This window comes from Cupressus sempervirens, chromosome 7 (assembly GCF_028749045.1).
Source record: "Cupressus sempervirens isolate cs-2001-9-10 chromosome 7, ASM2874904v1, whole genome shotgun sequence".
Classification (NCBI taxonomy): Eukaryota; Viridiplantae; Streptophyta; class Pinopsida; order Cupressales; family Cupressaceae; genus Cupressus; species Cupressus sempervirens.
This window is the reverse complement of record NC_143124.1, coordinates 713,849,432-713,873,634: the sequence shown is the minus strand read 5'-3', so window position 1 is coordinate 713,873,634 and position 24,203 is coordinate 713,849,432. Positions and strand designations below refer to the sequence as shown.

The 24,203-nt window shown below is 36.3% G+C and overlaps 1 protein-coding gene and 1 long non-coding RNA gene across 2 annotated transcripts in view; one reads left to right on the top strand and one right to left on the bottom strand.

Annotated features, from left to right (window-relative positions):
• Positions 1–1,001: 1,001 nt before the first annotated feature.
• Positions 1,002–23,645, bottom strand: LOC149549223 (ABC transporter B family member 3-like). Its single transcript, XM_089794875.1, has 12 exons — positions 23,391–23,645; positions 8,460–8,514; positions 8,166–8,341; positions 7,718–7,939; positions 6,574–6,812; positions 5,904–6,429; positions 5,443–5,716; positions 4,672–5,359; positions 2,856–3,084; positions 2,456–2,722; positions 1,929–2,192; positions 1,002–1,761 (listed from the first exon to the last, which is right to left on the bottom strand). Exons 1-12 carry the CDS (start codon positions 23,643–23,645, stop codon positions 1,114–1,116), a joined length of 3,843 nt encoding a protein of 1,280 aa, XP_089651001.1. The 3' UTR covers positions 1,002–1,113.
• Positions 16,709–24,203, top strand: part of LOC149549222 (uncharacterized) — a 42,402-nt gene continuing 34,907 nt past the window's right edge. Inside the window, exon 1 of the long non-coding RNA XR_016354065.1 lies at positions 16,709–16,732. This is a non-coding gene — a long non-coding RNA (uncharacterized LOC149549222). The remainder of the gene's footprint in view (positions 16,733–24,203) is intronic.

Genomic DNA, 24,203 nt, shown 5'->3' with positions numbered 1-24,203 from the left:
AGAATTCAGTCTCTGTGTCTAAGAGTTTCTTCTTCTCTTGTTCAATATTTCAAAATCACAGTAATTGGAATGAATAACTATGAACTAGAAGATAGCAGAAGAAGGCTAAGAAAGTTTTATAAATAAATGGAGATTACATTTCCCACATTTGAATCAAGGTCTTGAGTAGTATTGAGACACGTTAAATAGATGGATGGTTGGAGTGTTGGAACCACTACTCCCATTATACCAAAAGCTCGAACTGTTAATGAATGTCACAATAGTTAGGGACAGGGATCCACAGGAGGCGGTTAAGCACATGTCACAAATCCATCAGCCTATGTTGAATGGTACTTTCATCTAGAGGGGACGAAGGCACCAACCTCCCAACAATCCCCTTTTTAGCATGACCTGAGGGATTTGAACCCGTAACCCAGTGCTCTGATACTACTTGTTGGAATCACTGTTGTTGTTACACCAAAAGTTCGAGCTGTCAATGAACGTCACAGGGACAAGGATCCATGGGAGGTGATTAAGCACATGTTACAAATCCATGGTCTATACTGAATAGTACCTTTAGCCGGATAAAGGAAATGAGCTTTAGTTGTGAGGTATGGTACCAAGCAACACTATCACTTAGCCAATATGAACATGGAGAGCATTTTACCATTTAACCAAATGAATTTGCCATAATTGTAGGGTGAAATGGAATTCTATTGCACACTTTGTCTGCTTGGTCTTGTAAGGAAATAGGCATTCGTCAATAAGTACAACCAACCTTCTTATACTGAACCTTAAATGAATTTTATGCATCATTTCCTTTGACTTCATATACAAAGAAGTCTTAAATTAATTAAGGAATACATGTTTCAAACTTAAACAAAAATGAGAGAATTTTATATAGCAGTTCAATTCAGTTTTTCATATTAAATATATTGTCTTTCTGTGTTTATGTTTTTAACCCCAAAAAGAAGATAATTATCGGTTACAGTAAACAAATGGTTTTAAATATCAATCCTCTATTCATTTTTTATTCCCAAAAAATATAGCTCCCTCCAAATACTAATAAAAACAATTTAAAATACAGTAACATCCCAACAAAAATTTCCTCATATGATATTACATACTACACAATCAAGATAAGGATGATTTGACAAGAGCAGCATAAATGCCATTGGGTATGTCAAGCAGATGACCATGGCTGCCCTGTTCAACAACCCTGCCGCCTTTGATAACAGCTATTGAGTCTGCACCTCGAATGGTGGAGAGGCGATGAGCCACCATAATGGTGGATCTCCCGCCAATAGCCCTGTTAAGTGCTTCCTGCACCAGGTGTTCTGACTCAATGTCCAGAGCGCTTGTGGCTTCGTCCAGCAAAAGAATCTGTGGGTTTCTCACCATGGCTCTTGCTATTGATATTCTCTGCTTCTGCCCGCCGGAAAGCTGGGTACCTCGTTCTCCAACCCGTGAATTGTAGCCATCCGGCAGACTGGATATGAAATTGTGGGCATTGGAGATTTTGGCAGCGGTTATGATTTCTTGCTCAGAGATGGCACATTCTTCTCCTTGTTGTCCGTAGGCAATGTTCTCGCGAATGGATTCATCGAAGAGAATGGGCTCCTGTCCCACTAAGGCCATCTGCTGACGAAGCCATCTCAGTTGCAGGCTTTTGATGTCAATTTTGTCTAGCAGGATAAGTCCCCCGTCGGGATCGTAGAAGCGTTCTAGCAGGGATAAAACTGTGGACTTGCCGCTTCCACTTTCTCCTACCAGGGCTATGCTCTGTTTTTTACAGGGTGGGCATGTCAGCAGTCTTAAAATCAAGATAGAAGAATGTACTGAATATATATGAACATCGAATACTAAGTCATAATCTTAATATCTCAAATCAATCCAAATTCAGAACTATAAAAAATATAAGACAGGATTTGTGAATCAATTAAGCTGACCTTTCCAGGCTCCAGGTGCAAATTAAAATCTTTAAGAATCTGGACACAAGGTCTGGTTGGATATTTGAAACACACATGCTTGAATGTTATCTCTCCTTTCGTTTCATGCAAGGTTTTGCCTGTGAGATCTTCCGGGTCTATCTGGGACTTTCTTTCTATTATGGAGAACAAGGAATCCACTGCCACTTTTACTCTCGAGATGTCGGGCAACATTTGAACCGCCTCTGATATGCTAATTGCACTCAAAGTGAAAGCAAAGAAAACCTGTTGCATGTAAACAATTCGAAGTTTCAGCCTTTTGATAGTTACTAGGTGCACAAAGACTGTTTGAGGAATTTTTAAAAATCTTTTCTTCAACCAATTTTTTTGGGGGAATATTAAGTTTTTACCCTGGTTGTGGTAACCTTTATTTAATAATAGCAACAACAGGAAGTTTGGTTCTATCACGCATGCTAATTGTTTTCTAGGAATACTAATAAACCCTTCAAATCTTTGTAACATGTTTTGAGTTGAAAAAGTTATAATACTCTGAATATTTGGGCATGGCTTGTCAATCTGTGGATAACCAGTTGAGCTCCCACCCAGAAGCTGAAACCATAGGTAGCAAAGAGGACAAAATTCATAACGCCAAAACCAATGCCATCAACGATGGCTAGTTGAGTTGCATAACTCATTGGTTCTTTGCATTGTTGAGCATGAATTTGAAGAACATGATCCTCAGCACAGAATGAAGCTATGGTGCGAATGTTGCTTAGTGCATCTATTGCCACATGCACAGGTTTACTCTCTGCCATCTGCATTAGTTAAGATCAAGAAGAAACCTATTAATATCGGTATTATTTTTTATAGTTGAACAGTGAACTGGATTGATCTCTTATGGACCCTTGCATAAAGAAAAGAACGATCAACAGCTATGTTCAAAAGTACCTGAGATTTGACACTGAATTTCTTCACCATCTTGAGTTGTCCCCATGATTGGAGCACTATCAGAACAAGCAGAGCAATCAACACAAAAGCCATGTGCCAGCTGGATAAAAATGCAATCAAAAGTCCCGAAGTTATGGTAGCTGCATTTTGTATTATAAGAGACAGTCCATCTTTAACCAGGCTTTTGATTGATGCACAGTGTGCTGAAATTCTTGAACTTATTATGCTACTGTCACAATAAAAATAAACAAACAAAATTGGTCAGTGATATGCAATGTCTATGAACAAGAATCAAGAAGATGCCATATATTAATAAGTGTGTAAGGAATGGGCGTTAACAACTAAAGACAAAAGGATACGGGAGCTCTCATTTACAATGGCAAGAGATTTAATGAAACAATGAAAAAATGCAAGGGTAATTGAAGTGTGAAATAACAGCTTTTCAGTTCCATTGCCTATTAGTATTGCATTTGTGTTCATAAGAAGGTGTTTTGCAAGGTTTCTCTATCTTAAGTCTAAATGAACAGTAGTGTAAACTTGTATGTTAATGTTAAAATAGAAGAATCATTTTTTCTGTGATATATTGGTATAGTTATCTATTTTTCAGCTTCAAGGCCCAAAAATAGCTTTATCAGGGTTCCTGGGTTACATATGGAGGTTTTTGAAGGTTTTTGAAAGAGCCATAGGTGAAAAAAGAATTGAAGTTCAACATGTGAAGTGTGTCAAAAACCCTCCCTAATGTAAAAAAGTAATTACAGCAACTTAAAGCCCTCCAAATAGGATCTAAGTATTCAAACTAAGGATTGGAGGGAAACAAAGTCAAACTTTTGTTATTACCTCCATGTATGACTGATAACTAACTGCAGTTGAGTTGACTTGAGTTTTTGGTATGGAGTTTGGTTTGTCTTTGCTAAAGAACCCTCATCATGCCCGTCATTACTCATGCAAGCTTCAGCTCAAGTAAAAAAAGTGGGTTTACATAAGGAGGAATATCAGTTTGAAGATAAAGATTATAATGATGACAAGGGATAAAAGACTTAAAACAGTCACATACATAAGAAACAAAAGATATACTGTCAGAAACAGTAGAGAGGGACTTCCAGATGCAGAACAAGACAGATAAAACAATGATGACAAGGGTTTCACAAAGGAAGGATGAGCAAAGATATGACAGTATGACAACAGACTCACCAAGAAACCTGAAAGTAAGACGCCAATGACAATGTGCAGTCATGAAGAAGGAACAGAGCATTAAGCTGCCAATGGCAATGCCAGTGCCCTTGTCAATTTGAAACCAATGACATAACTTAAAAGTGCCCTGTTAACTGTTTAGAACTTTAGAGGTGAAGATGAGGGGTTTCCATGCAGAATATGTCTAATCATAAGGCCACAAAGGATCAGTGAAAAATCAGGCTTGCATTGACGCACAAAACTCAGGGATACCAATAACAAGGACATTTACAGTAGCATAAGGGTGAGAAGTTTATTTGTTTCCAACCAATTTACCATCTGATTTGCACTTTTAAAAGGTACAGCTTTCCATCTCATTGAAGGTTTTATTGCTGCCACCAATCAGTTTTGGAGGAACCTCAATTAATATTCAGTTTCAAAGCAGTCTTTCTACCCCTTTTCCCATAAAGTGCGGTAGTTTTAGGTCACCCACTGTTCTATTCATTTGGTCATTGCATCTTAAGCTCTTCTTCCTAGTCGCATTACCAACCCAATAGAAAGGAGTAGAAAAATTGGGAACATTTTACTTCTGGTGTTATAGCCCATTCTGTAAACAGCACTTGCCAGCCCTAACATAAGCTCTCACCTGGAAGTTTCATGCTTATCAAACCATGCCATCTCCTGTTGCATAACATGTTGAAGAGTCTTTACGTGAAGACGGTGAACAAGCTTGCTGCCACTGTGCGTGAAGCAGGATATCTGTACTGGATTTACAATAAAAGCTGCAAATGCTAAAAGCAAGAACATGCCTGACCAAAAAATACTGTCTTTCTTAAGTTTAGACTTTTGCTCATAGAAGCTGGTGATCACATTTGCTAGAAGAAGACCAAACAGTGGTAAGATGGTGCCATTTGCACCTGCAGCCAAGGACCCAAACAATAGCACAGGAAGTTCTTGTCTGTTGAGAGGAGCTAGTGTGAATATTGATCTTTGCATGCTGGTTTGTAAGTTCATGGAAACTTCTAAACTCTTAAAATAATCTTCTTCAGTAAGACGGACACTACCTAGTCTTTTGAAAGATGAATGTCTTGAATTCCTTTCTATAAAACTTTCACATCTGCTAATTCTAATTTGACTTCTAAAAGATGAATGCCTTGAACTACTTCCTATAAAACTTTCGTCTTTGCCAAAAATATCAGTGTCATGAAAATCCATAACAATATACTCTCTATCACTATCAGATAAATCTATTTCCTCTTCTTCTTGTAATTCTTGTTGCTTGACCATACGGGTATATGCACCATCTCTCCTCTGTATCAGCTCTGAATGGGTGCCTGCAGACACATAACACTGTTTATGCCTTTTCAAAAACACAATTCAATCTACTTCTAGACAAGAGAAGTTGAATAGGAAGTACCTTGTTCTATCAACTTTCCTTTCTTAAGAACACAAATAGATTGTGCATTTCTTACGGTGCTTAGTCTGTGAGCAATCACAACAGTAGTCCTCTCCACCATCACTTGCTGCAGGGCTTCCTGGACAGCTCTTTCTGAACCAGAGTCTAATGCGCTTGTTGCTTCATCCAGCAGTAAAATTCGTGGATTCTTTAGGATAGCTCTTGCTATTACAATTCTCTGCTTCTGACCTCCTGAAAGCTGGGCACCTCGATCCCCCACCATTGTATCATATCCCTGAAAAAAAAGAGGCATAAATTTAATCATTTAGATAAATATTATGGTTAAATTGTGTGTAATTTTCTAGTCACTTGTCCCTACAGATTTCTAGTGAAGATTGATATAAATTTTCATTGCAAGTCATATTTTCTCTACAAAATGTTGATATAGAAGTTTTATCACACTGTAAGGTTCTGATAATTACCTCTGGCAAGCTTTCTATAAACTCTTTAACATTTGCGAGCTTTGCTGCTTCCTGAATTTCTTGCAATGTTGCTGTGCGGTCCCCAAATCCTATGTTGTCCTTTATGGAAGCTCCAAAAAGAACAGGCTCTTGGCTTACCAGTCCGATCTGTTGGCGCAGCCATTGTATCTGAATGTTTTTGATCTCTACATTGTCCAAGAAAATATTTCCTATCTGAGGGTCATAGAATCTCTCAAGTAAGCTGACCAATGTAGATTTACCACTCCCACTCTCCCCAACAAGGGCTACAGTCTCGTTAGGCTGAATTACTAAGGAAAAGCTCTCCAGAATCTTCACATCTGGTCTCGAAGGATACCAGAATGATACATTTTGAAATTCAATATTTCCTGTTACATGCTCAGGAACTACACTCTTTTCCTTGCTTCTGTTCGTTTCAGGCACACATTCAATAACCTTGAATACCCTGGCTGCTTCAGTTTTAGCAGCTGCAAATGCATTAAAACATGGAAAAGCTTGACCTAATGCCCTGCAAATCAAGTAAAGAATGCAAAACACAAACACTGCTGGTTGAGTAGAATGTTATATTCATGGAAGCACATGTTCTTGAAATATTTAAACAATAACATCAACAATTTGAATAATATAAACAAAACATTAATTAGTAGCTTACCCGCCTCCTGCAAGAATTGCAAATAGAACTGTAATAACTTTGCCACCAGAATAGTCATCATGAATTACGATCCGTGCCCCATACCATAAAGTGAAGGCATAAACACTAAATGTAACACCTAACATCAAACCATGACCAAATCCAGATGCCATACCAAGTTGAAGAGAAACTTTGTATAACTTTGTCATAGCTGTTTTAGAGGATTCTACAGCTTTCTTTTCACCACCAAAGGATGCAACCTGAAATGGGAAGGTTCCTGTTAAAAGAGCATCTGAAGTGGAAGGAAAGAGAAAAAAAGAGGTTCATGGGTAAAGATTAATGGCTAACTAAATGATGCAAACCTGAGGTCCTGCTAAGAATGCATCTACAGTGAACTAAAAAAGAATAGACATTTAGAGTTGAAGTGCAATGGCTAAGTAAAGGAGTGGAATTGTAATTCATTATAGTACAGATATATGATCTTTTTTTTTGTGAAGAAATGTATAATTTTGATCTAGAAAGACTTTCTGGTCAGCAGAACAATATTCTAGTTCCACCTTTAGTGGCTCATCTGGTCTAACAGTATTGTTCATAACTTCATTCCCCATCCTTCTGAATCAAGACTCTAGTGCAAAACAAAAAACATATATTTCAATACATCTGGTTCATTGTCAATTTTTTTAAGAAAATTAGAAGAATACCACATCACTTCTGGTTAGAATCTGCTTTACATGCTTAAAGATAATCATGTCACGTGACTGATCATGTCATCTCCCAGAAAATAACCACCATTAGCTAAAAGTCATTGACAAGATAAATTGAGTTCTTCTGTATTAAGTCTTGGAACTACATGTTACATTGGAATTCTCACTACAAGCTTTTTCTAGAAATACAGCACATTTATAGTATACCAGCAATGTAACAAGGACAAACAATTCCTTTAGCATAACAAAATCCCACTCTTATGACAATTAACAATAGTCTTATGTGTATGTTGCAGGTGGGGGGGAATGGGCCTGTAATGAACTATATATATATATATATATATATAAAATGTTTAAAGGGTATGCAAAGGTAAACTGCAGAAAACATGTCCAATAAATAACGATGTTGGGGGATTTAGGTTTTGTACATTTGGGCATAAAAGTTAATTATTTATACATACCGTTCTGATAGCGCTGATAGCTTGGCCAAAAATATTTCCCACTTCTGTGTTGGAGGCATTCAATTTCTTTGAAATTCTTAAGCACAATATTGGCCCTGTGGCAGCTGCTGCAACTATTAAAGGCACTGCTGCCACTACCACCACGGTAAGCCTCCATCCCCTTATAAAAGCTATCACAAATCCACTAAGAAATGTTGCACATAGTTGGATCATTTTACCAGCCTGCATTATATATCTATGTCAATGTCCATAAATAGAAAGGGATAAACAAAGTCATAACAAAACCCTGCATTAATGATGGGCAAAGGATCAAAGCTTGACAACCTAACTAATTTGTAGCATTCTGTTATAAATACAATATCTGTAACTATTTGACCTTTAAGAATCCAATAACTCCTATTATTTTCCAAAATTAAACAGATACGTAATTAGCCCCTCAGCCACCTACTTTTGTTCCAATGACTTCACGAATATTTAGAATGTCAGCCGATATGGTTTCTATCATCTCCCCGCTTGAAATTTGTGTGTCAAAGAAAGATATGTCTTGGTGTAATAGGGAACTTAGATATATATGCCGCATCCTAGCTGTCTGTCTCTCTGCTGTTACCCTCCAACATGCTACATCTGAAATCATATCAGACAGAAAATTACAGTTCAAAAAAGATCATGCCTCAGCTATATAACGAACATGGGCCAACAACAACCATAAGGAAAACTAAATCTTAATAATGTTTTGTCTTACCTATGAAAAGTGCAATACTGGTGACACCAGCAACAAAAATAGACTTTAGCATGACCTGTAGAACATATAAGAATCTGTTAAATGCCACGCCTATAATTTTGTGCTCATAGAAAAGAGAAAATGGATGCTTTCATCCACAACAAAGGCCTATTATGATGTTAAGATACAAACCCCTATAAACTGGTATAAAGCAGACAATTTTTTTTCGAAATTTGAGTAAACATTAAGTGATCACCACACCAATTTGAGTAAACATTAAGTGATCACCACACCAATTAAATCTAGACAAAACCCAACCAAGCTAAAACAAGAAAGGAATAACAATATCCTAATACAGACCTAAATTCAGTCAATACAAAACAGAAAATAATAGTAACAAAAAGAACAGAATAGAATTTGTTATTTCCCCATTCCTTTAGTTTGTTGGAACTAGTGGTTATTCTTTAAGATGTGGGCCTAGGTTAGGGCCTATTGTGGAAGGTAGAGACATTATTTGCCTTCTAGAGTGTAAGAACCTCTTTTCCTAGGTCTTAACTAACAACTAACATATCAAAGAAATACAGTTATTACTTCATATTCATAGGAAGACAATTATATCAGTTATGTTCATGTGAATGAGATTAACGGTTACAATCACTTAAACGGAAATCTCATAACTAACAATTGAAGATACCATCAATGAATTTACCAAGGAATTTAAAGTCTACATAGCTTAGAATTCAAAACCGAAAACCATCTTGGAATGCTTCTACAAAACCCTAGGTTAGTCCATAAAATACCTCTTAAGGAACAAATAGCTATACTACTTTATTGTAATGACGAATACCAATATATCATCTAGGGCATCAAATACCACTGTATCAATTAGGGCATCAATTATCATTGGATCATTTAGGGCATCACATACCAATGTATCAATTAGGGCAATAACATTCAGTTAGGAAAATATGCTCATAATCATTATTCAAATAAATGAAGACAGAGATAACAATCCATCAAATAAACCTATCTCTTACATATAGTTATATTTCATGTTTAGTTGGAAGATCAACCAATTTAACTGGTTACCAATTATATTGACGAGAAAAGTTGCTTTCAATAAAGGAAATTAACTGAAACGATGATATAATTCAAATCCATCTTATCTTCTTACTTGAATAAACATCATAAAAGTAAATTACCTGTTACCAATAAATGTTTGAATGCTTAACTTGTCTTTGTCTGATGCACGTCCTGACATCTTGTGGAGAGGGGAACATTGTCAGGGGCTTAACCTTCCAACCATGGACCTTAAACTTATTCTTACATTTTCTCTAACTTGAAAGGTCCTCCCTACCCAGAATAGACATGGAACACCTTGTCAGCTACTGAGCATCCTGGTACTTAATCACACCCTCGTCTTGACAATAGAGAATGAACTGGTTATGCATGAACTATTAAATGATTCTTTAAAAGTAATAAATTTGTTGAATCAATTTTGATTATGTTTTACTTGTTCTTGCAGAACTTTCTTTCACCTCTTCACCCTCTTTCTTGGCCATCTGGCCAAGTGAGACCTAGGTGTCAAATCTTAGACTAATCCAACTCTCTTGCTACACCTTAGCTGGTGTAAAGAATAATATATTTTCGAAACTGTCATAATATAGTTTTTATGACTTGATAACTCCTCTTTAAAGACTTCAAGGAAATAGTTTGGTTTTGGAATCCGACTATAACAGAGACGTCTGTGCATACCATATACTATTGATCTCGATTTAACATGGAAAGAATGGACTCATTGAATGTCTATTCGATTTTACAATTCAACAATGATTCATGGAATTCATTGACACATATCTTATTGCTGTAAATTCGATTACAAATATTTATATAACAAAATACGACTTGGAATGGTTGACCACATAACCTGATCAGGGAGACGTGAGTTTGGCTTGACTCTATGCAGTCGACTCCTCTTGATGTGAGTAATCCAAAGTGCAGAGCTCAGAGTAAACAGTAACTACAATTTGTCCTCAATCATTCGCAACAAAAGAAAACATAAGAGAGAGGTATAAAATGCAGAACACAAGTTATTGGTTCTCCCCACCTGTATATAAAAGGAGGCATTCGAAAATAATAAAAGCTTCCAAGAAGCTGTGACTCTTGAGTAGTTATAAAAAGAAGAAGAATCATCTTCTTGAATCACAGATAAAAATGGCAAGTGTACATTCTCGCCTCTTATAAGGAAGTAAATAAATATGGAAGAGAACTTGAAGGTTACTTATTCAAAAGGATAACATATATATATATATATATATATATATATATATATATATGCACATATATATATATATATATTATTATGATGGCATCATATTTAATATTTATCCAAGTTTGTACCTACGAAGGTATGCATATCTAAATACGTGTATCACTTGGAAGATTATTTATCTCCATATCTTCTCCAAGTGTACGCATATTTAGATATATATATTTTAATAGATATAAGCTTGTATAAATCAATACTATGGTGTCACCTTATTTTTATATCTATGTGCACGTACATATATATGTATTATATTAAAGTGATGAGGATATCAATCATAAACCATTAAAGGTATGTATTTTGATTAAGTTAAAATGTTAAAATGTTTTAAAGATTATCCAACAGCTCATGCATGTCCAATGATTGTATCCTATTATGCAAGTTACTGGGTCCTCAACCATAGTGATTTAAGATTCATACCCATTTGCCCAGTGTTGGTGATGCCACTGTGCCCAATTCTTTTCTGACAATGCTTCCACCCCTTTGACATACTTCGTACAAGGAAATTCTCCATAGTTAAATCATATTACCATAACAAGTTATTATTCATAAATGATTGTAACAGCTAACTGCCTTTTCAATTCCCATGAATTCATGATAAATAACCAACTATCCGCAATAACTTTAAAATATCATCATAATGGTTAACTAGCATGTCATCTTTATACGAAATTATAACGATTAACCATCTTACCATTTTACATAATTATAACAAATTTCAACTGTCAACTGACTTCATGTGAAACCTCAATGACTATATGAATATTTTAAATTGGGTCAAAATTTGGGATGTAACATAGAGACACATGATCCCGAAGGATGTAAGACTCCATTGTTTGAGGGTTATTTGAATTTGGCAGTGTGGAAAAAGAAGCAATGATAAAGGACATGGTGGTAGTGTGGTTCTAGTAAGAAAAAAATAGGACATCGTATACAATTAGAAAATGAAGACATCAATAATCAATTTATATTGGTAGGATCTTGGAAAACAATAATTTCATTAGGATCACAGCATGTTACTTTGCGTGTCAAATCTCTAAAACATATAAAAAATGTGGTTTAGACTACAAAGACCCTTTGGTAGCTCTCAAGAAGGATGTTGTTATGTTCTTGTAGCAAGGTCGTACTCTCCTTGTTGGGTATTTTAGTGCTAGGACAACAAGTGAGCAAGCCAATATATTCAGCTATAAAGAGAACTGTAATCCTATTTGGATCACAAAAGATACAAAACATCAGTAGGGAAGAGTCTTTGAAGATACTAAAGGCTACAATCATTTTGGGCAAGAATTGTTTACTCTATGTGGTACTTTTGATCTAATAATTTGCAATGGTTTTGCTAAGTGCCTGAATTCAGGTATTTTCACATGCAACACCTACATTGGGGCAAGCATGGTTGACTATGCAATTTGTTTGCATAATTTTTATAAAAAGATTTGAGGAAGTTATGATTGAGGAACACATGGGTTTTGAAGTCTGATCACAAACCTATATATGCTAATTTTGTGTGGAAAGACAGGGAGCAGTGCGCAACAAAAATTCAATGCCCTCAGCAACCTCCCACAGAGGGCAAAATTCTTTTGACTTGGAAAAATGGCAATAGTTTTAGGGTTGCACTTGAAAAGCTTTGTAAGGAGAATATAAGGTAGCTGCATGACACCATAGTAATGAATTAACAAATTTGATTTGTGGGGCCTATCAAAATGCAAACGTGCAAAGAGAAGAAAGGCTGAAACAAACTGTTTTCTAGTCAATGCTTGGTTCCATGAAGAGTGTAAATTGGCTAGGAAAAGTTTAAGAAAGTCTAATAAAGATAACATCAGCATAAAAGCTTACAAACAAACTTTGAAGAGTTAAAAAGCTGATAATGTGAAGAGCTAATTTTCCTAGGCAAAGATAACCCCAAGCTATTTTGGAAGGAACTTTAATCATGAAAGAAGCAAACTGAAAATAATATCACAGCTTCTCAGTGTTTTGATTATGCTAGACAACTTTATGAGCAAGATTATGAGGTGGACCCACCACCCTTGGTCAATAGTATAACAAATCTTTTCAATATATAGAAGGTTGAGATGGGTATTAGAAATTTGGGCGGTGGTACAGAAAAATATTTGAATGAGCTTCAAGTTGAATATCTCAAGTGTGGTTTAAAAATGCTTGCACCACATATTACAAAACTCGTCAATGAGATCAGCCAATAGGGGTTCCCTAGGGATTGGACAACTAGCTTAGAAATACCTCTTTTAAAAAATAGTGATATCAATGACCCCTCCAATTATAGGACGATAATGATCAACCCTTTGTTTACAATTTTTTTTGGCAACATGATTGGAAATAGAATGAGCAAGTGGGTAGAAGAGAGGCATAAATGGGCAAAAGGGCAAATTGGTTTTAGACCTAAGCATCGAACAATTGATCATTGCATTCTTTTGAGACAAATGATTGAAAAAGGATGGGAGAATAAGGTTGAAGTATTTTGCTGCTTCGTTGATTTCAAAAAGGCTTTTGACATGGTCCTTAGAGACAAGCTATGGCATAGAATGGAATAACTTGGGATTCCTATACACCTTAGAGCTGTTGTCCATTGGATGTATGAAAAGGTCAAAGTCAAAATTTGGCATTTCTAAGTGTTTTAGAAGTGGTATTGGGGTCAAACAAGGTTGTCCCTTGTTGCCTACCTTGTTTGGTTTCTATATTGACAAACTTGAAGAATGGTTAAACATGCAAAATTTTGAGGGTATTCAATTGGATGAATTTGTAATAAGGTTGCTCCTTTATGCGGATGATCTTATTTTGATTGCACAATCTACCTGTAGTTTGCAAGAACACTTACATACACTTGAACATTTGTGTAGTATGGTGGGAATGCAGGTTCAAATTACCAAAACTGAAATCATGGTGTTCTCTGCTTGCAAAATCAGAATCGACATAAGTTTCACTTTGAAGGCAACATTCTTGAAGAAGTTACAAATTACAAATATCTCAATATTGACTTTAACAAGAACCTAAGTTGGGAAGGTTGTAGAAAGAAAAGAACTTTAGGAGGCTGGAAGGCCCTTTATGCTCTTCAAAATATATGTAAAGAGGTAGAGTTGTGGGATTGGAACACAGCTCAAACCCTTTTTGGCCTTTTAGTGTTATCGACTATTCTTTATGGATGTGAAGTTTGGGCCAGCGATGTGTCCATCTCCCAATGGAAGCAATTAGAAGGAATTCAAAAGTGTGTGATCACAAGTAAGTTCAAAATTAAAGGCACGGTTCCATATGATATCATGTTAAGCAAAATGGGGGCTGCCCCTCTTGAAGCAATGACTATGGTGCATCTCTTAAGTTTCCTTAAAAGAGTTGAGTAGATGGAAGACAACAGATGGCATAAGGTTATCTTTCATGATGTGTTGTACAAAAAGAAGAAGTTGTGGATGCAACAAAACATCAAGTAGTTGGGTAAGTGGAATATCCACTCCAACACACGTTCCACAAATAGCAAAGAAATAAAGGCTTTTGTTTTGGATAAGTTTTACAAGAGGAATTGGGGTAAGGATTAAGTTTTACAGAAAGAAAAAATACTATATCAGCGAGTTTAATCCCACATGTAACCAACTCCAAAAAGTACATAGGGGCCAACATTGCATGGAAAACAAAAATTCTTATTGCACAACTTAGGACTAACTCACATCAGCTGCATTTTGAAACTAGGCGTTGGAAAAGACCAAAAGAAGCATGGGAAGAGCGGGTTTGTTAGTTTTGCAATTCTAGCAATGTGGAAACTAAACACCATTTTATTGTTGAATGATTTGCTTACAAGGAAAATAGGGACAAGTTAATAAATATATTTACTGACAACCCTTAACATAATTTATTCAGCGAGGAGAACTTAACCTGCATAGAAAAAAGACTGCTTTATTGAGGTTGACTGGCTGTCCCATAGGCTGTAATTAGCCTCATGGATGTTATAATTATCTATCTATCATATCCTTGGTTGAGATCTAGTGAATAAGAAATATATAGCAAAATACTCCTATTTTAGAACAAATATTCTAAAAGTAATAGAGGACAATCTACATGTTCATTGTGAAGAATAATATATGAAAGGATAAGGGGTTAACTTTCTAAAAGCATAGCCGAGCTACTCAACAATAGAATGAACCAAGTTTACTCGAAAAAGGAGGAAACTGAGTTACTCAGCAAGAGAACACAGTGAAACTGTTAATGTCAAGTAAATGTTAACACCACAAACCAGTCATGTTAACCCACCGCATGAATGATGAAAATAAACCCCAAATCACAAAACAAACCCAAAGATTACTGCTACTATGTTATGCAGGTTGTTTCCAGAGCTGTCTGGAACTATTCGGAGCCGATTGTCTAGCTGTCTCTGCTTGCTTCCCTTTCTGCCTATTTCTATCAAGAGCAATCTGGAGCTCTCCGATAGCATCAGTTTCTATTGCTGCTTCATCTTGTTGATCATCCAACTCATAATCTTCATTAATGATAGGCACTTTACTTGAAGTGCTAGATGATGTATCCACCAAGCCATCCCATGACTCATTCTCTAAAACCTCAACATCTCTTGAAATGACGATCTTCTTGGTAAGAGGGTTATACAATCTATATGCTTTAGATTCTAAACTATAACCCGTGAAAATACACTTCTCACCTTTATCATCAAACTTTTTTCGTTGCTCCTGTGGTACGTGTGCATATGCTACACACCCAAACACTCTCCGGTGTTCAATTGTCCATCTATGCCTTGCCCATGCCTCAAGAGGTATCTTATCACAGACTACTTTTGTAGGACTTCTGTTAATCAAGTAGATTGTTGTTGCTACAACCTCTCCCCAATATTCTGTTGGAAGACCTTTTGCTTTCAACATACTTCTTGCTATCTCAATGATAGGTCTATTCTTTCTTTCAGCCACTCCATTTTGTTGTGGATTATAACTGACTGTTAGCTCCTTCCTTATGCCATTTTGCCATAGAATTTCACAAAAATATTGGAAGTATACTCTCCTCCTCTGTCTGGCCTTATGACTTTAACGCAATGCTCACTTTCTTTTTCAGCTTGGGCTTTAAACTCTAAAAACTTATCAAAAGCTTAAGATTTATTTTTCAAAAAATACACCCATGTTCTACAGCTGAAATCATCAATAAAGGTCATAAAATAAGTACTCCCTCCTATGGAAGTAACTTGCATAGGGCGTACCAAATCAATATGCACCAACTCTAATGGTGCTCTAGCCCTTGTGGAATTAACAGAATTAAAGAGTAGGCTATGTTGTTTACCCAAAATGTAAGTCTGGCACTTGCTACTGGACTCTCCAACACTTGGCAAACCATCCACCATTATTTTCTTTGATAAAAAATTCAAACCAACATAGCCAAGATGTCCATACCTTAGATGCCATAGCTTAGAAGGGTTTTCAATCTTGCTTTTAAAAGCTGATTGCTTTTGTACTTCTGTACACACTTGCTTGGGAGGTGCAACATGTCATGCCCCCTTCTCGATTTTAGTTCTGGGTGACTGAATTAATCTATCTCCACATCCGGATAGATTAATATCAATTTCACGCAAGATGTTTTCCAGTCACAATGAGAAATTTAATTTAATTTATTCCAAAACTTTATTAAATGAAGCAGAGCTAAGTCAGTTTAATGTTTTTAAAGTTATTTACTTTATGATAGCTTAAGTGACTATAGGACAAAAATGTCATTTAATCCCACATTCCTTGTACTTTGTACTTAACCTCATTCCGAGGCTATATATGCTTGTGTTTGCATTGGGATTAACACACAAGAGAATTTATGAACTACATTATTCTGAGTTCTAGTTGCTTTAGTGTGACTAGTCTGAGATTTGAGGATGAAACCCCTCGAGTTTGGGAACACAAAAGGAGTTGGACGTAGCCCCAATCTCTCCTATTTTCAATTTGCATTGGTGTGGGTAATAGTCGGCAATGGTATGGAAAATCGAGTAAGTTTAGTTATTATTATTATTTCTAGAGTGAATGGTTATACACAAGAAATTTCTTTGCAGTATAGTTTTTTTTGATTGAAGTCGGCATCCAGAAGTCTACGTACGGCTGGGACTGAGTACAATGGTATTCTTACTTGTTGGATTGAACTATGTCCTGAGTCGAGTTCATTTTTTTTCTACACTGATAAGTGAGATCTATAAGGGTGAAGTTGGAGTCTAAAGAGTGAGGGCCAAATTGATACAGGGTCGGATGAATAGAACAACAACCTCCTTTTTCTACGTAAGGCAGGAAACTTGGCATATTAAGCTGGTAACGGTTCTCATAGCAGTTCACATCTAGAATATATACAGTGTGGGGATGGCATCCCAACATAATGGACCAGGTTGTTATTTGGACAGTGGCCTAAGACGCCTTTGACATTATTTGTTGAGAAGAAGTTCGATTGGGCAAGTTGCTTGATTGGTCGATAGGGTATCGTGAGTCATTTTTTTTTAGTCATTTCTTTCCACATGAAAACCCAGCAGGATATTTCACACAACGACAAGGAGATTGTTAAGGCGACTGTGCACATTATGTGTTGCGACGGGTGGAGTGTGTGAGCCCAGGTTATAACTCGCAATGGGAAATAGCTAAGTTGGGCGTTTTTTCAAAATTGAGCCAAATAGGAGGGAAGAGAAAGCAAGTGTATACAACAGAGCCCCTGATTCATCTTCTGTCAGCGTTCATTGGACAGCTCCAGGGACGAGTAAAATCTGATTGTCCATTTCCATCGTTTGCTACTATTTGAAAGTGATATCAGTCCATTAGGAGTTTGATTGTGGTGAAATGGTGTTTGAAATGTTATTTGACTTGGAAATTAGTATTCAACATGATAATCTCTGAATTTGGATTTAAAACCTCCCTGTGACATTGACTGTCATCTTTATTGGTTTGCAATATATAAAATACTACATCAGTCATATGCAGTAACACAAATAGTATTTGAAGGTCATTTTACCATGCTGGAAGAATAGTTAGAGGATTGTTAGCAACTGTTTGATGTAATGTCATTGGTTATTCCTTAGACAGGCTGAACACTTTGAAATCATGTGTGAACAGTATAATAAATTCTTTGGTGGAAGCAAGAGACTCTCAAACATTTGTTATAATTACCACTTCCAATATTTAACAGCATTGGCTAAATTTTAGTATCAGAACGTTATAGAATTCATTAGAACTGCTCAGGGACAGTACACAACAATAGATTGAGAGCTGAAAGATGTCTCAATCTTTAATGGAAACATTCGGTTCTTTGTCATTTGGACTACTGCAACAACTTTTTTTCTCTCATCCTTCTCACGAATGACACACTGGTCATTTTCTAATAGCACTTTGTATCCATTCTAAATTAGTTGTCCAACACCCATTAGATTGTGCTTAATATCGGGGGCAAAATAAACATTCTGAATTTCTTTCTTTTCACCTTGCTTGGTGCAGATCATAACTAATCCTTTGCCCACCACAGGAGCAGTTCCATTGTTCCCCATTTTAATTTCAGACTTATAATTCTTATCAATGAAATAAAACATACTTTCATTACCACTCATGTGGTTACTACAGCCGCTGTCCAAGTATCAAACTTCAGGGCTGCCTTCTTCACCAATATTGCACATAATGAAGGTTGTATTGTTTTTTCTTTCTAGAACGTTTTCATCAGCAACATTAATATGTTGTTGTGGCTGGTCACTTTGTTTCTTCCAGCATTCATTTGCATAATGCCCAAACTTGTGGCAATAATAGCATCCAACGTTGCTCTTATTAGAGCTGCTATTTCTTCTTCCTCCTTGGGGGCTATTCTGACAACTACTTGCTAAGCTTTCTCGTCCAACAATTGTTTGTCCAGAGCTACCACATCCTCTTCCTCTAGAACCCCATCTAGAGTTGTTTCTTCCTCTCCCCCTACCTCTTGCATTGGCTTGAGCTCTAAAAGCGAGCTCTTGAGATGAATTTTCCAATCTATTAATACAGTGCTCATGAGTACGGAAAGATCTCATCAACTCAATAACAATCAACTTGGACAAGTCTTTTGACTCTTCAATAGAAATCACAAGCAAATCAAACTTTTGAGGTAAACTTCTCAAGATCTTCTCCGCAACTATTTGTTCTTCAATCTCTTCTCCATTAGCTTTCAACTGGTTTATCAAAGTGGAGACTCTAGTGCTGAACTTTGAAACAATTCATTCTCTTTCATAAGAAGAGACTCAAACTCTCTTCGAAGTATCTGCAACTTCACAACACAGACTTGATCAATCCCTTTGAATGTGGTTTCGAGAATATCCCAAGCTTTTTTGGACTAACTAGCTGCTGCTATTCTTGGAAATAAGGCCTCTGTCAAGGTTGCTTCAATCATGCTCATTGCCTTAGCATCTTTCCTTCATGTCTCTCTCAATGATTCTTCTGATTGTTTGTGAGGGCAGCAAACTGAGTAGGGTCTGTGGTAACTGTGAAACCATTTATCAGAAGATCCCACAAATCATTTGCTCTCATGATGGTCTTCATCTTTCTTGCCCAAACATGATAGTTCTGTCCATTAAAGGATGGTGCTTGCTGCCAAACCTTTCTCTCATCTCCAACCATGTCTCTATACAATAACTTCAAACACCCAACGAACACAAATGCCTAAACTCACTAGGATGAAGGTCTTAATAGCTCTGATACCATGTGAAGAGTAATATATGAAAGGATAAGGGGTTAACTTTCTAAAAGCATAGCTGAGCTACTTGGCAATAGAAGAAACCGAGTTTACTTAGCAAAAGAGAAAACCGAGTTAGTCGGCAAATGAAACAGTTAATGCCGAGTAAATGTTAACACCATGAACCAGTTGTGTTAACCCACTGCGTGAACTATGAAAATAAACCCAAAATCACAGAACAAGAACAAAGATTGCTGCTCTGTCTTTTCCAACAAAAAAATGCACAGCGGAATAAAGATTCCAATGGAGACAATCAAATCATAAGAGGAGATGTGCAATTTCTTGCTTGCGTGTATATTCAAAATGGATTACAACTAGTAATCTGAAAACAAACTTCTATAGCAAATAACTACTGCTGTTACAAAAACCAAAATCTCCAGCACTCAATGGCTGCATACTAAGTTCAACCAAACTTCTATGAGCTTTACAATAGTTTGGAGCAATCACTGCTCTACAGACACAGAAAAAACATTAAGCTACAGCTGCTGCTGTGGATACACGAAGAGAAACAGAGGAAGGCTGCTCTGTTTTCTTCTTTCTTTTTGCTATCTTCTTCTGCTTCTGAAGCTGGAATCATTCTCCCTTATTTATAAGTCAGGAAACTTCACCGCTAAGTAATTGAAAGAGCTCCTTCAAAAACTTAATTGCTAAGGTACGGTGAAAAGAGAATAAGATTTCTGGGCATCAATTAATATTGACCTGCTGACAAAGTTCAGCTGCTCAAGCTCTTGGGAAGTAAATGAGCTGCTTAGGAATAAAATCTGACGGAGGCTTCAGACAATAAGATTTAATTTCTAAATTCCAACATTCATGTGGGGCAATTGTGTAAATTATCGTTAACTCTGTATTAGAGGAAATACTGATACCGAAAATATGTATGCATGTATTGAGCTATCACACAACGTGATTAGAGAAAGAGCTATGCAAACAGTAATAACAACTCATTACATTCCGGAGCAGCAATTATATAATGTCAGTCTGTCACAATTATAACTAAAGCCAACTAACTATCTACTATTGCATGTTTATCCACTGCTGCGACTATTAGGATAACGTATAGCTGAGTTGATCTGGGTTAGTCATTAAGAAGAAATGATTAGCACCACCAAACTTATATCTATTTACCTGGTAAGGCTATCTACTAGGGGATCCTAAGCCGTGAAACCATCACATCCAAGTCGGGAAACCAATTCCGGTGCCGAATACATTCAGCAGTTGAAAAGTTTGCCTGAAAACTTTTACTGTGCAGTGAAGATAGACAACGAGATGCTTGTAAGGGCAGTATACGCTGTCTCCACCGAATTTTTGGACACAGAGCTGCTCCTAATGGCACTGCCTTATCCCTCTCTGTCTATCATAAGTGAAGGGTTTTGAAACAGGCCTGGGAGCATGTTTTATTATGTGTAAGATAGTATAGTCAAACGCCCACTTACTTTGTAAATTCATGTTCAAAAATGGGAAGCATAGATGTGATACTTGAGCTATTGAATCAAATCCTTTAGAAAGACGTGGTCTCATGGTCTGCAATGATCTCATGACAAGCGCTGAAATAAATTTGTGAAAAGGTTTAAGAAACTTTCACAGCATATTCATGCGGTGGCCATTATGCCAAATTTCATAACCTTTGCTTCATTTCTCTTCTGCCTGTTTTTAGTGGAAACTTTTGGATAGGGTAAGGGCAGCGATGGTGAACACACTTGCAAAATGTGGAATCTAGAACAGGCACATGATTTGTTTTAAGCCACACCACAGGAAAATGTGGTCTTAGGGTTTAAATTTGATTCTGCAATTAGTGCCAGTGTTCGTTTTGTCTTCACAAATGTGGATAATTGAACGTGCGTGCTTTGAAGTATGGTTCAAGTTTCCTGGGATTTAAAGGGATGGTTTTAATTTCTTTGCAGAAAAAGAATGAGGATATTTCACTCGAGAACATCGAGGGATTAACTGAAAGAGAGTTTCTACTTTCACAGATACGAAGATAATTGATTTCAAGTGCGAATCAAATATGTGCACGTAAGCATTGAAGTAAAAGGAAAACTTATGTTCAATACTATTTTCACTCAGTAATTACTAGAATGTTTGTGTGAATTGGGGTAAAAACATTTACAGAAGAGGGGAATAATAAGTTGTAGTGTTTGGATTGTTTCATCATTAAGAGTCTTTCACGAGAATGGTAGCAAAGGATGATTGTAGTTTCTTTTAAATTGGATCCTTGTTTTGTGAAGCATATAATATACCCCATTCTATTTAATGATGCACTGTTGCATCGCCATTGCTTGATTTCAAAATTGTATGTAGTTTACAAAATTACCAATCCATTGGTGTGAAACATTCAATACAAACAGCTGGAAACAAAAACTGCAAGTTAACTTTGATTCTCTTATTTGCCTTGTCGACTACCTACTTTCCCCTGTTACAACCTTTGCCAACATCCATCAAGGCATGATGAAGGCAGATTTATGTCAAGCATTATGGCTGGAAATGCTCTGGTAGAAATATATGAAAATGTCAAAGCATGAACACAGCACACGAAGTGTGTGACAGAAAGCCTCTGCAAAAGGTGGAAGCATGAACAAGGCATATGCACTATTTGATAGAAATCCTCTGCAAAATGTCAGAGCATGAACGGGCGCACGAACTGTGTACAGAAATCCTCTGCAAAGTGTAGTAAAATAAATGTCGTCTCATGGAATGCAGCGGTCATGGGATTTCGGGACTTTTTTGTCAAATACTATAGTTGGAAATGCTATGTTTGACATTCATTCCAAATGTGCAATTGTAGACAATGCCTCTGAATTGTTTGGGAGAATGCCTCTAAACGATGTCATGTGGGTTCGATATATCGACAGGCATGGAATTGCATTGGAACATTGTGATCATCTGTGACACGAGACCATCAGATGTAGCGCTATGAATTCAAGGTTTCTGACAGAAAAATCTGTAATTAACAACAGTTCTCTGCAAGATGAGGTGACAATCCCAAATATTTTATTTGGTATATTCTTTGCTTAATCCTGTTCTACATTTTCACTTATCTGCAAAGAGAAGCGAAGTGACAGAGTACTTGAATATAATAGGAAGATGGCCGTCCTCCATAGTTAAAGTTTTCTGTATATATGGAGAATGCTGTAGTTTCCAGAGTAGATCAGAATATAAATTGCAACTGACAGGTTCATGTCTTTATATGAGATGAATACAGGATGAGAAAAATGTTTACAGTGCTGACGGGCTTCAGCAACAGAACAAGAATGTTCGTTCTCATGTGGAAAATTTTGAAAAAGAAACTTCATCATTCGATTCATGTTCTTCCCACATAGAGTAAGTTCTTATTAATCTTTTCCTCTGAATTATCTCTTAATAAGAATGCTTAAATTATAAAGTCTGGAGTTAGACTTTCTGGAACCAGTTATTAACTTTCCTGATTATCTACTGAGCATCACTTTCTTCAGAGGTTAGCCAACTGTGGTAAACATTCTACCGAAGATCCCTTAACCTTTACTCACAGATCCGAAAGATTTTTCTTAGAGTGTATGTAGAAATTTGAATATCAGTCTTTGGAATCAAGACAACATTGATGGCATTCAAATGCCCAATCTAAGCAATATTGTGAGAGGATTAGCATCCCTTATTACGGTAAGGTTTTATGTTTTCAATTTTTTTTAAAGAAACAGCAAAAGGATTAGCTAAAGGCAAGAGGCAAGAGGATTAGCATAGCTAAAAAATTTATGAATCAACAGAATTCACCAAACAGATTTATTAACAGAATTAACATATATATAACTTAAGTTAAATCCTAATACAGACCTAAATTCAATCAAAACAAAACAGAAAACAATAGTAACAAGAATCCTATTTGAATGAATCACATACCACATTGATTGTATGTAAAAGGAACAAGAATCCTATTTGGATGAATAACATACCACTGTGATTGTATGTAAAAGTACGTGGTTGGGGATTCCCTGGCTGCCAAGAACATCAAATACATCTCCGAACAAGTATGTCAAAAGAGGAAGAGGTAAACCAGCAATAATGGCTGACATAGATCCAACAACCATGAACATCCAGTCAAACTTATCTGCAAATGCAAAAAGCTTGAAAAATCCCACTGAATTGGAAGACATTTCGACAGCATCAGTATTGCCCTGTTCAACATGGCCTAAATCTGAATTAACCATCTTCACTTCTTCCCCCACCCACAGTTACTCTCTGCAACTTCAATCACACATTGTCTAAATTCTGTATATTCTCTCTACAATTTCTATCAGACATTATCTGAATTCTGAATATCCTCTGCAACTTCAATCAGACATTATTTGAAATCTAAATATGTAGATAAGATTTCAAGAAACAAAATATATAAATAAAGTGATTCATGGAAACAAAGACATTTAAGTATGCGCACAGTAAACTGCTGTTCCTTTTCAAGTCAGCATGCAAGTGTAATTTGCAGAATATGGAGTGTAAAAAATTTAAAAAAACCATTATCAAGTGGAGTTGTATTTAACAAATGTAAAGAATGTATTTAAATAAATAGAAATATCTGTACGTAAGTTAATACTGTCAATGCAAATTTCTGAAATGCATGCGAGTGGCGTGAGGGTCCCATTTGTTTTTAAAAGTTTTTAATCCCTTTTTAATGAAAATTTATACTGATTATTATATATATAATATATTTTAAAATTGTAAATAATTATTTAAATTTTTATTCTGGATTTTAATTATGATATTCACAA